This window comes from Salvelinus alpinus, chromosome 39 (genome assembly GCF_045679555.1).
Source record: "Salvelinus alpinus chromosome 39, SLU_Salpinus.1, whole genome shotgun sequence".
Classification (NCBI taxonomy): Eukaryota; Metazoa; Chordata; class Actinopteri; order Salmoniformes; family Salmonidae; genus Salvelinus; species Salvelinus alpinus.
In genome coordinates, this window is record NC_092124.1 from 7,107,981 (window position 1) to 7,121,751 (window position 13,771).

The 13,771-nt window shown below is 42.6% G+C and overlaps 1 protein-coding gene across 1 annotated transcript in view; it reads left to right on the forward strand.

Annotated features, from left to right (window-relative positions):
* Positions 1 to 5,961: 5,961 nt before the first annotated feature.
* LOC139566691 (uncharacterized) overlaps positions 5,962 to 13,771 on the forward strand; it is a 44,868-nt gene continuing 37,058 nt past the window's right edge. Inside the window, exons 1-3 of the mRNA XM_071387941.1 lie at positions 5,962 to 6,450; positions 11,752 to 11,882; positions 12,126 to 13,203. Coding sequence (XP_071244042.1) covers positions 6,171 to 6,450; positions 11,752 to 11,882; positions 12,126 to 13,203 — 1,489 coding nt within the window. The 5' untranslated portion in view covers positions 5,962 to 6,170. The remainder of the gene's footprint in view (positions 6,451 to 11,751; positions 11,883 to 12,125; positions 13,204 to 13,771) is intronic.

Genomic DNA, 13,771 nt, shown 5'->3' on the forward strand with positions numbered 1-13,771 from the left:
TATATGTAGAGTTTTTTCTGCCATTTTTGTCAAATCTATTTTGTAACCTCTTCCTGCAGGTGGTTGGCTGGAGGCAAACAGAGGAGACTGGGCCGCCATCTTGGATTTCCAGACCCAGATGGGTGCAGCCAAGGGCCCAGGGGAGAACATCACTGATGCAGCCAAGGACCAGAGGCGACATAGTGGAGGTCAGTGGATGGGACAGTGTCCTCAACTCTGGGCTGGGGAACAACACTGTTAACCAGAAACAGACAGTCAAACACAAAACAACAACCAAACGTAGTATCCATGACAACAGACTGGCTGAGACCAGGGAGAGGTTTAGATTTTGTCTCTGGGGACGGGGAGGTGTCAGTATGCGGCGGGAGAGAACAGACACAGCCTGGACTAGCGATGCTCCGTCCTGCTCCTATAGTTGTGATTCAGAGAGACCTCAGGTGCCATCAGGTGCCTAACAGGTGCTGCCTTCAGCTTGCCTTCTATAGGATCTATCAACTGGAACATGGACCCTGCGACAACACAGACTCTCCCTGGCCTTCATCCTCCTCACACTCTCCTTATGTTAAACCAGAACTCAGACAATGCCTGTGCCTCAACACTCAGTAGCTACACAAGCCCATTGACAAATGACAGTAGTAGAGACGGAATCAGTAAAGGTGGCAGCGCCAAAGAGAATTGTTTTCCGTGTTCCTTCTGTGGTAAAGCCTTCAGTTTTCCCAAGCAGGTGGAGATGCACACAGGGGAGAAATCATTCGAATGCCACATGTGCCAGGCCAGTTTCTCCCACTAGTCCAACCTGAAGAGGCACCATAGGGTCCACACAGGGGAGAAATCATACAGCTGCCCCTAGTGTGAGAAAAGGTTCTCATACCAGCACCAGCTGAAGATGCACCTGAAGGTCCACATGGGAGAGAGGCTGTTCATCTGTATGCACTGTGGGAAGAGGTTCTCAGAGAGGAGCTACCTCAGGATACACCAGCAGAAAATGCACACAGCCCATGTATAGAGTATTATGACATGTAATGTAGTACTAGTTAGTTTGTAGTTAAATCTGTTGGTTTTGGATGTAGTAGTGAACTGGATGTGGTGAACTGAGCAAAGAATGAGTATGATGAGGCAGAGTAGATGATATGGTGATGGTTGGTGGGATGGTGTCTGTAAAAAAGCTTCACGGATGAAGTGACAAACTTGTCCTGTTGTTTGATGTGGGTGTTTTATGAGGAAATTATATTGCCTTAATTCATGTTTACTTGACATGAAGTAGTGAAGGTGTTTGTAATGTAATGTTGAACCTTTTCCAAAGTATTCTAACATTAATTTAATTAAAGTGAGGGTACCAGATTTACAGAAAAAGATAGAATATTGTGCAATAAAAGTACTGTACTTCATGTTATGTGAGTGTATGACCATTTCGTTCAAATTAAATACAAAATTGACTGTGCAGACTGGTTATTTTTGTATCATTGTAAGGACTTATAGTTTCCCTTCTCTCAGTCAAACCAAAACATACTTAATTCTTGAATCAACACGTATGGACATTTTTTAAAATAAACTCCAATGACTCCATATTGTTAGGTACTTGAATCAGTGTTAAATATGGGCTTGACTGTGGTTAACATTTTATAATATCATGTTTCTGTGTCTACAGCAAAGAGTTTCTTATGCTCTTTTGTACAATTTGTTTGCCGTCTGCAGTCCATCTGCTAAATGACTTAAATGTAAATGTAATGAGGACCTGCTGATATCCTGTGTTGCTATCGGGAGGAGACTGGAACTCTGTAGTGGCTGGTTACAAACCCTGGCCCCAGATCAGGACCCTGGAACAGAAGCCTTCGATCTTCCTTCCTGAGTTGGAACCGGGACCAAACCACGACTGACAGTCTCCACCACACAGAACACAACCAGTGGACAGGTGGACTGAACAACCTCAGACCTTGTGGTCATCAGAGAGACAGAGGCTCCAGTCAGGGATCCAGTCTGCAGCCCAGACCCTTCTCTTCACAGTCTCAGTGCAGGGATGGAGCAGGGCCTGGGTCCTGATAGAGACCCTCCTGTTCCTATGATACAAACATCACAATATCCATGATGAGCAGAGAAGGTCACCCTGGGCTTCAGCTTTTACAGAGAGTGGTGGGAGACCCTCCTGGTGGTAGTCTATCGGGAAGTCTGTCTTCTCCTTCCCTCAGGCTTACCCCACCAATGCAGACAGGGTCAGGATGGGCGTTCACCACGAGAGGTACCTAGCCTATAACACAGCACACAGCCCAACAACACCCAAACAATGGCTAGAGGTCAAGGAGGGAGCTCAAAGACTAACCACCTGAGGGTGGTGGCTCCTGCTTCTACCTCCTCTGGTGTCATCGGGTCACAATTTGGGAGGCTGAGCATTAGGACATATGCCGACAAGCCATACGCCTGCCCCACGTGTGGAAAGCGTTTTACTGAGGCGAACTATGTGAAGAAGCACCAGACCATTCACATCAAGGAGAGGCGCTTGAAGTTCAAACTATGTTACAAGAGCTTCTCCTTCCGGAGTAACCTAACCAGACATAGGAGTGTCCACAATGGGGATAAATTGTAGCAGTGTGGCTTGAGATATATTATAGTTATCATCTGAAGTGTCTTCTGGTAAGAGTTGTTTCGTATTACTAAATCCCTCAGTTGAGCACATGGGTATTCTCACATGATACAGACTTGCTGTTTGGTGTGCTGGCATAGCATGCTCCCTCAACTTGAAGACATCTGTGGCATTGTGTTGTGTGACGATACTGCACATTTTAGTGTCCTTTTATTGTCGCCAGTACAAGGTGCATCATGCCACACCTGTCAGGTGGATGGATTATCTTGGCAAAGAAGAAATGCTCACTGACAGGGATGTAAACAAATTTGGCACAAAAGTTGAGCAAAGTAAGCTTTTTTGCACTTGGACCATTTCTCTTCTCTTTTACTTCAGCTCATGAAATATGAGACCAACACTTTACATGTTGCGTTTATATTTTTGTTCAGTGTACATCACCTCAGTAGGGTAAATATTCAACTGTCCTTTTTCTAGACTAGGTTTACTCTCTCTAAAAAAACTGGTTTTACACAAATCTGTTTCAAATGACAAGTTAATAATGGGTTAATTACCCTCCTAAACAGAAGTAAACAAGTCGTACACTCTTACCCAGTTTGTAGAGACCCCCTCTAAGATTAGCATAACACAGGCATTTTTTCCGGGTTTCTCATAACTGGGATACAAGCCTTTTCGGGTTATTGTAAACCGGATATGTTTTATATGCGTCAACTCAAAAGCAGAATACTTGAGTATCCCGAATAAAAACGTGATATTGGTGTGCATGTAAACGTGGTCAGTGATTAAAAAAAATTGTTAGATTGTTGGCAGAGGCAATGTGGTGAAAGTAAGGGAGACATCTTTATATCACAAGGAAATCTGTACTATAATGTAATGGGAACAGAAGGGAGAAGTTATGTTGTGGTGGATGAGATTAGGGGATATGGGATTGAATTCTTATTTGGAATTTCTAGGAAAACATGGTACTGGAATGAGGTTTGTAGGGAATTATTTTATTTTATTAGAAATTCTCTATAGCAGTATAGAGACCCACAGTGGAGGTGTCATAATACCCATAAATCCTAGTGGTCAAACAGGGAAATGGTTCCAAACAGTTTTCCACCACCACCATTTTTCCCCATAGGTGATTTTAGAAACACTTAATAAGGGCTGTGTTTCGTGTAGGCTTACCCTGGCGTGACATTTTGATAAACTTGTAAATCGGACAAGGTGACTTTTATCAATACATTCGTCTCTATTTACTCTCAGATTTAAAAAAATCTAATTAGCATCAAAGTAGATCATCATGCAAAACTACAAATCCCTGCAAGCTCCTGCACATCTCTAGCTGACACTTTTGCTAACAGATATTGTGTCAGTTTAAAACATGCTCAAGACAGTTCACAGAATTTTCCATTTAAAGAAATGTTGCCAATTTATTCTTTACTACATTTAGCTAACGTTACATAGTTAATCCAGAGATTCTTACCTTCGGCAGTCTCATACAGATATTCATGATATTTGTAGTGCTTTATGATTGGCATATTAGCAGTTAATTAGCATTTCATTTTAGGTGGGTAAATACAGGCAGATATATTGATAAGTCACCTTGTCCTAGAGAGATTTACACGGTTATCAAAATGTCATGCCAAGGTAAGCCTACATGAAACACAGTCCTTATTTTAAGTGTTTCTAAAATCCTTTATGGGAAAAATTAATGGTGGAAAAATGATTGGAACCATTTCCTTGTTTGACTGCAATATTTTATGGGTATGACTTATGGGTATGACCTCTTATGGCAGTGGCATGCATTCATGGATGCCAAGGGAAGCCAGGCTTCCCCAAAAAATTGACAAAAAAATATAATATATATGTCTCTCTGTGTTTCATCATTTTCCTTCAATTCGCAAAAGGCTGAATGTATCTCACAGGAGAAATCATCTGAGCGAGCGATACAGCGCCCCTCTGTCTCTATACTTGTGGGCCATCCATCTGATGCTGTCTGGTCCAAACGAGTATGACATTGTTGCCGCCCGTAGCATTTAAAGTAAGGGAAGCCAGCGAACATTTGGCCTCCCTTGACAAAAAATGTATAAAAAAATGTGCCACTCAGCGTTGTGCTAAACTGAGCGAGCTCAACTGTGAATGGTCCTGGCGCACCAAAAAAAAGTGTCAAAGGAAGCCAGCTTGGATTTAGGTGTCACTCCTAACAAATCCCATTGAGAGTGGTGGCTAGCTAGCTAAAATTGTCCCTTTCCAAAATTAGCCATAGATGGAGCTAGGGATTTGGACTTGTGGTTTTACTTAATTCTCCGTACTGGGCAATGATTATTACGAAGATTCTGATCCATTGTTGTGACTGGCCTAATTGGATGGAAGTTCCATATGTAGCTAGATGTAGGCCTAAAAGGCTAATGTTAACTAGCTAACGTTGCCCATGAATGGAAGTTAGGCTAGCGAGCAAGCATTTTAGCCAGGTAGCCTAGAACAACAAACAAAAGTGTGTACTGTATGATAGAGTGATAGAGCGTTTTGTCAACATGAAAGAGAGGAGGCTGGCATTGGCGTTTCTCTACAAGTTGGGTGAGTCAACATGTTTTTTCTACTTGCACCAATGGCCACACACAGAAGTCAGAACCATGGACAACCACATCACATTTAGCTTATGTTGATTGTACTAAATAGTTTTTGGTATCTTTTAATTGTCCCTGTATTAGACTAAGCATAGGTGATCTGATGTTGAAGTTGAAATGTTGCTGGAAGAGTGGAGGCAGCTCCTGTTTTCTTTGCGACTTGTGGTAACTCTTTGTGGTTCTAAATCAATGGTTGTTTAGTGGTCCGAAAATGTCAGAAACATTTACTGGCTTGACCATGCCGTAGGTCCTGTAACGGTCTGTTACTGTACATGCAATATGCTTTGTGGATTGCACCGGACAGAGGTTGCTATCTGTTTTTTTGATAAAACAAAAGTATGGTTTAATTTATTCTGCCACTGTCTTATTGTCTCAGACTTTAGGCCTATATATCACGGTCGCAAGGCATAGGAATTAACAGGTTACAGAGCAAACAATACAATTACCACAACAAAGGTTGTAATAGGGCTTTTTTGGAGGGGAGGGGGGGGCATAGCTTCCCCAGTGATTTTACCTAAGCACTGCTACTGCTCTAAGGCAGGGTTTCCCAAACTTGCACGTTTTGGTTTTTGCCCTCGCGCTACAAAGCTGATTCAAATAACCAACTCATCATCAAGCTTTGATTATTTGAATCAGCTGTGACGTTCTATGGCAAAAAACAACGTGCACCCAGGGGGGACCCCAAGGGGTTTAGGAAACCTGCTCTATGGGGAAGCCGTAAGCGGCCTCACACGCCAGTACAGTAGGTGGCGGTGTGTGTACCTTTCAGAAGTAACGTTAGTAGTAAACGGAAGTAAACCGTGACCAATAATAATTTCCAAGTTCGCGTTTTTGTTGTTGTTTTTCAGACATTTATTAACACCATGGACTCATTTAATTGCACAGCATCGCATACTTGTCCCAGGTAGTCTTTAATTCGCGTTGGTGACCGGTTGATAGACGTTATCTAGGTAACGCTAGCTAGCTGCTAACGTTAGCTAACAATGGCTAACTGTATGGTTCTTCACACGCAAATAGCCTCCATCATGGAGGTGTTAGCGAATGCAGCAGTGACAGAGGTCTGTAAACTCGTAGACGACGACTATGCAGTGTTTCGTTTGGAAATATCTCAAAGCCAGAAAGAAAACGGGGCATTACGGAGGAAACTACAGCTACTAGAACTGAAGGTGGCACGGGAGCGCGCAGAGACAACGCAAGATCGCGTCCTCGCCAGTCGTCCCAGTGGTGTCAAGATCCTCAACCTACACAGAGAAATGACAAGAGGTACATTTTGCAGGAGGCCTTGTCGCCCGGTTCCCCTCTGGGCATGTGGCTTTAGATGTATTAAATACTTAAGGTTAAAGGGGAACTTCACCACTATACATTATTTGGAGTGATTAACCACTCTACCGACATAATTCTGAGTGATGAGGTGTTAAATAAAAGATGCACTATAGCGGTATTTTAAAATGTTCGTGCCAGATAGTTACACTGATGACGCCATCAGATGATTGAGCGTGCTGTCTGATATAAAAATGAATGGAGTCATGTTTTGTAGCAATTATTGTGGCCCAATTTGTGTTTCGCTAATTGCACGATCACGAATCGATATGGTTGTCCCTGTTCACTAGAGCAATTGCAGGGCTTGACATTCAGGTACTTTTTCTAGTACCGTGTGAAAACTACCGGCCCAAATGAAAAAATTACTGTTCCGAGCCAAGATTACAGGAAAGCAGGTTGAACATGCAGAATTTCAATCATGGGTCATTTCATGTTTCATTTGCAGTCTGCACAAGTACCTTATAGCCAACCATACCATCTGATATTTACACTGATTGTTTGGAAAACGCTTCCAGCGGTTACTTTTTATATTGTCATGGCAGATACTCGTAAAAATGAAATAAATCAAACAGCACTGGAAACCTAGGATCCCGCTCTTTTCAATAATTGTTTTTGCCAGAGATTACAATCGGCTGTATGAGGCGTTGTGGCTTTGCCACCCACCAGTTGATATTCTGATGATACATTTTTATTTTACCTTTATCTGGCCAAGATAAAGCAAAGCAGTGCGACAAAAACAACAAATAAACGACATAGCTCATTAACAGCTTCTGGAATTAAGCTGGTTTTTAAACAATTATATAGACTACAGAATAGCATTATTACAATATTCATTTTTACCAACAAGTGATGTGTAAATTTGTCTTGACAAGCAAGCAGCTACATAGTGTAGGCCTACGTAAACCTTTACTTGCTAATAATGGCATCTCTGTGTAGGATGTCTGGCGGAGGACTTTTATTCTGTGTTGGTGAAATACGCGTGCCGATGTTCAACCTTGCCTCCGCCGTGAGGAGTCTAGTGTGAGTATCAGGCCATACTTAGGTGGGGCTTACTAGTCCAGTGTTGCCAATTTAGCGAGTATCCAGACCCCTCTAGCGACACATTTTCAAAAAAGCGACTAGCGACTTTTTCTGGTGTTATTGGAGACTTTGAGACTGACATGAAAGCACGTATCGTTCTTACTCTTCTCAACGAGAAGCGGGTGCTGCCGTGGGCCCCACCCCCGTCCCAAAGCACTCACAGGCGGCCCAGTACTCGCGCAGCAGTCCCTCCCAGCTGCAGTCAGAGCAGGAGATGTTCACCCCTCCGCGTCCAGACTGCAAATGAATCGCGCATGCGGGAAGCCGCCGCTGGCTGATCACGCCCTGGCTTACATACAGGGCGGGATGTAAATGTAAAATGTTCTTTGTCTAAAATAAATCACTGCACAAAAATAAATCACTGCATTTGACTCACACAGCCTCACTTACTCACCTTGTCCACTGTGTGTGTGCCTCTCTGTGACATAAGTTAAACATCTAGCTGGCTAGCTCATCATGTCTCAGTCTAAACTGTACACTCAAAAATACAGAAAGGAGTGGGAATCAAACCCTGAATTGAAAGGCTGGTTGAAGCCGTTGATACATGGGCATACTGCCTGTATTGTAAGGCTGATTTCTACGCCAAACTTTGATGTAAAAAAACACATGACAACTCAAAAACATACTAGAAAAGCAAAGCCTTATAACAGTTCCATCCACTCTTAAATACAAGTAAAACTAAATGCATGCTCTTCAACCGATCGTTGCCTGCACCTGCCCGCACGTCCAACATCACTACTCTGGACGGTTCTGACTTAGAATATGTGGACAACTACAAATACCTAGGTGTCTGGTTAGACTGTAAACTCTCCTTCCAGACTCACATCAAACATCTCCAATCCAAAGTTTAATCTAGAATTGGCTTCCTATTTCGCAACAAAGCATCCTTCACTCATGCTGCCAAACATACCTTTGTAAAATTGACCATCCTACCGATCCTCGACTTCGGCGATGTCATTTACAAAATAGCCTCTAATACCCTACTCAACAAATTGGATGCAGTCTATCACAGTGCCATCTGTTTTGTCATACCCACCACTGCGACCTGTACGCTCTCGTTGGCTGGCCCTCGCTTCATACTCGTCGCCAAACCCACTGGCTCCAGGTCATCTACAAGACCCTGCTAGGTAAAGTCCCCCCTTATCTCAGCTCACTGGTCACCATAGCAGCACCCACCTGTAGCACGCGCTCCAGCAGGTATCTCTCTGGTCACCCCCAAAACCAATTCTCTCCTTCCAGTTCTCTGCTGCCAATGACTGGAACGAACTACAAAAATCTCTGAAACTGGAAACACTTATCTCCCTCACTAGCTTTAAGCACCAGCTGTCAGAGCAGCTCATAGATTACTGCACCTGTACATAGCCCATCTATAATTTATCCCAAACTACCTCTTTACCTACTGTATTCATTTATTTATTTTGCTCCTTTGCACCCCATTATTTCTATCTCTACTTTGCACTTTCTTCCACTGCAAACCAACCATTCCAGTGTTTTTATTTTTAACTTGCTATATTGTATTTACTTCGCCACCATGGCCTTTTTTATATTTTTATTTATATATATATTTTGTTTGCCTTTCACCTCCCTTATCTCACCTCACTTGCTCACATTGTATATAGATTTATTTTTCACTGTATTATTGACTGTATGTTTGTTTTACTCCATGTGTAACCATGTGTTGTTGTATGTGTCGAACTGCTTTGCTTTATCTTGGCCAGGTCGCAATTGTAAATGAGAACGTGTTCTCAATTTGCCTACATGGTTAAATAAAGGTGAAATAAATAAATAAATGCAGTAGGTCAACTCATTCTGTTTTCTGAAATATATATTCTTCATATATATATATATATATCAATGTTTCTTTAGACCTGCCTAAAATAAATAAGGGATTTATTGTGATGGTGTATATTCAATTGATTTTAGACTTTAAAACTGTATATGTTCCAAAGGCCGCATCAATGGCTTGCATACATGGAGGCCTGGACATGCTAAACATGGTTATCTTAATTAACGGTCTACAGGGAGACCGGCAGTCTTCTGTATGACAATAACTGCTAAGAAAATGCCATGCCTGCCACAGCCCTGTGTGTAACCATACAAGAAACCATGTTCATCTGTAAACAAAAAAAGGGTACAGTACACTGGTATGTGTTGTTACACTCAATGAGGGACTGATTTAAACCTGGGTTTCACAAAAGTATCGTAGCACTAAGATAATCTTTCGTCCATTTCGTTTCAATGGAATTAAGATCTCGGTGCTATAATGGTTTTGGGAAACCCAGCCCAAGTAGGTGCGATTAATGATCAGGTAGAACATAAGTGGCAGGCCCCAGACCTCGTAGGGTAAGAGTTGATTCCCAAAAGCTTCTTAAGGTTAAGTTCATTGTTTGAACCTTTGTAGGAGCGTTAAATCTGAGCTTTCCCCCCAAAACCATCGTTAGTAAAGTTGAACTTAAACGCTTGTTATTTACTGACTGCCTCAGACCACTCCTAGAACAGCAAAGTGCATCGTTAATGTTTCCCCCCCACTTCATACACAGAAGATAACATAGAATCAAGCTGTTTACAAATCACATTTTACAGATAGCAGCCGGGTAATTACATTGATTTGCTTTGGAATGTCTAGCCAGCGTATTATGAAAGCGAGCTAGCTAGATTTGTTTAGATAAACACATGTAGTTCGCTTGCTAGTTAGCTAAATCAAATATCATTTTATTTGTCACATGCGGCCGAATACAACAAGTGTATACTTTACCGTGAAAGATCATTCAAATCCGTGTTTTATTGGTCACATACACATATTTAGCAGATGTTATTGCAGTTGGAGCGAAACGCTTGTGTTCCTATCTCCAAGAGTGCATTAGTATCGAACAATTAACAATACGCATCTAAAAGTAAAAGACTGGAATTAACAAATATAAAAATATTAGGATGAACAATGTTGGAGTGGCATAGACTAAAATACAGTAACGACCCTGGGTTTATAAGCGCGGAAATCGACTCTGCCGCTGCTCGAGCATGCTTTTGCGGCACAGTCGATAGCGCGCCGGACCTCGGGCTAGAAGGTCGAGGATTCGAGACCTGCTCCCTGCTGTTTCATTACAATACATATGAAATGAGTAACGCAGTATGTAAACAGTTAAGGTAATTGAGGTTATATGTACATGAATGTAGGGTTAACGTTAGCTAAGTTACCTCAGCTTGACTTTTTTGCTGCGCTGATCGGATGCCTTTCTTTGAAGTGGAAAAATCGATGGAATAGCATCACATTTCAATGTTCGATGACCTAGTGTAACTATGCGCTTGGAGTCAGGAAGCAGGTGCAGAAGGGGAGTTTAATAAACATGGCAGATAAACAAAACAGGAGAAGCATATTGAACGTGAACAAAACCACTACTGCCTGAGGCTACAGAGGGCTAAATAAAGGGAGAGTAATCAAGGTTATGAAGAAGTCCAGGTGTGCGTAATGATGGGGAGCAGATGCGTGTGATGATAGGGGTGACACCTGGCAACCTCATTAGTTGAGACTTCAGGTCTGTTTCGAAATCCCCTGGCTGAAAGTGCTGGCTACAAATCCTGGCATTTGACTATTTCTCAAGGAGAGTATTCACATCAACTGGATCCACCTCTACCGGGACGGTACTACGTCTTGAAATCGCTATGAATTCTGGATATTGTGGTTCGCTTACAACCAAGAAATGTGGATGGCCCGTTTCTACCGGTGAAATGCAGAAACGCATCTATTTGCGTGTAGTGAGGAAATTCTCGATTTTTATGAAAAATGCTATGTTAATAACATATTCATGGACATATACAGTGAAATAGAGCAGCGGTGAAATTTCCCTTTAACCAAAATTTGGTCTTGGTCAATTTTTGGGAAGTATGCAATAAATTCCCCTGATTACTTATCTATCTTGCACAAAGACACTATCATATTCTAACCAGATTCTTGATTTACTGCATTACCTATTATTTACTCATTTGAAACAATATAATGCATGGAACATAATATCGATCTATAAATAGTACTGTATATCAAGAAGTAATCCGAAAGGTTACCTTACATCCTTGCCAATTTTACACAGTGTCAATAGGGTAAAATATACCATTCAGCATTGACAGTAGCTAACCTAACCACTTCTTTTCCCCCAATCACTCTCCCAGGTGAAATACATCTCACTGGAGGCCACAGGAGCTTTGTGAAGCAAGCGGGACACAATACATGGAGAGATGACCAACCAATCACTGTTGATGAGGGGAGTGGAACCTCAACCCAGCACGTTATCGTGATAGAGGTCAGTGTAATAGTGTTTAATTAAAATTACAGTAGATCAAATGTGGCCAGTTTATTTCAGAAAGGCTCCCCTCAGCTAGTCACTTGCTTACATGTACATCCTCATTTGAGCTTGTGAGACATTTATCTAATTTAACTAATATTGTACCCGTAATTTGTAAGTCGCTCTGGATAAGAGCGTCTGCTAAATGACTTAAATGTAAATGTAAGGTAAATGTAATAACCTCCTCTCTTCTTGTGTCAGTCTGCAGAGGCTGTAGGTCTTAGGGTCAAGCAGGAGAGGTCTGAAGGAGAGGAGGACCCAAGACACAGCAGAGACATCCAGACTGGACGCAGCATCACGGAGGTCAGTGGAACGCTGAACGCCATCAAGTCAGAGACAGACACCAAGACTTTAACTGTAACACAAAGGCTTTTACACACAGGATCTGACCATAGGTCACACCCAGAGAGACTGGGGCTGGGGAGACTGGGCTGTCTACCTGCTCCCGGCTCAGAGTATTTACTTTACGGTAACCCGAGCCCGAGGACGTTTCATTCCCATCGGGATGCGTTAGAGACGGGCAATGATCCGTCTTGTTCTTCTACTACAGAGATGGACCCTGACAACATGCCCTTGGGTTTAGAGACACAGACTGATCTGTCTAGAGAGGTCTGGAACCAGTACAGTAGTAGTGTATACTCCGAAAGGTGCTTAGATAAGAAAGGGGAGGGTTTGGTCGAAGATGAAGTGACTGTGAAAGTGGAGGGCGACATTTCTCCCACATGGAATGTAGATAGTCACCTAGGATACAGACTCTCACAGGGCAGCGATTTCTTAGATTACAGGGAAAGCTTAGAGACTAATCCAAATAACACGACCCACTCCCCTTTACACACACTCAAGGATTACAACCCAGTGTCCACTTCAATGGGGCCTTCCGATTCACACGGACGTAGCCTTTTCGATCAGGTATTGAACTCAAACGACAGGGCTAGAGCCCAGGTTCAGGGAGGGGGAGCAACATCAGGCAATAGTAAAGAGAAACGGTTCCTCTGCATGTTCTGTAACAAAGGCTTCAGCTGCCCCCAGAAGGTGGAGATCCACCAGAGGGTACACACAGGGGAGAAACCCTTCAGCTGTACCCAGTGTCACATTGGCTTTGCCCAGGCTGGTGACCTGAAGAGGCACCATAGAGTCCACACAGGGGAGAAACCCTTCAACTGCCCCCAGTGTGAGAAGAGGTTTTCCCGCCAGCACCATCTGAAGATGCACCTGAAGGTCCACACGGGAGAGAGGCCGTTCGCATGTGCGCACTGTGGGAAGAGGTTCTCAGAGAAGAGCTACCTCAGAATACACCAAAAGAAAAAACATTCCACTCTATAACATAAAGTAACCATTCCACTCGATGGCGTCTGACATTTAGGTCAAACCCTACTTTAACCCTTACACTTGTGGGAATTGGCCTATATGGATGGAGCTCAATTGAAATGTTTCTTACAGAAGAAATAGGGAAAGCATATGCATAACCATGGTAGCAATCAAAGGGGAACTGTGGAGATTATGTGAAAATGATTAGACTAAAAGTGAGGACACAACAGTTCACCTGACACAAGACTGAATCCAAACATTACACTGTTGATTTTATGCACATTTTACATTTACTCTACTTTGCAGCATATGTTTAAAACAAAATCAGAAAATACTCTGGATACTTTCAGTAACATAATAAGAATATTCCTGGAAAATGTAGGGTAGGTGCAACATAAGACAAAAAAATTACAAGGGTTTGAGTGAGGTCTAATTGTTGTTTCCAAGTGGCAACACACCTCTCCAAAGTGTACACAGTTCCTGGAGCAAGCACACTTTGTTTGGAACACAACCCTGCATCCCAGCCTTTACACAATTAC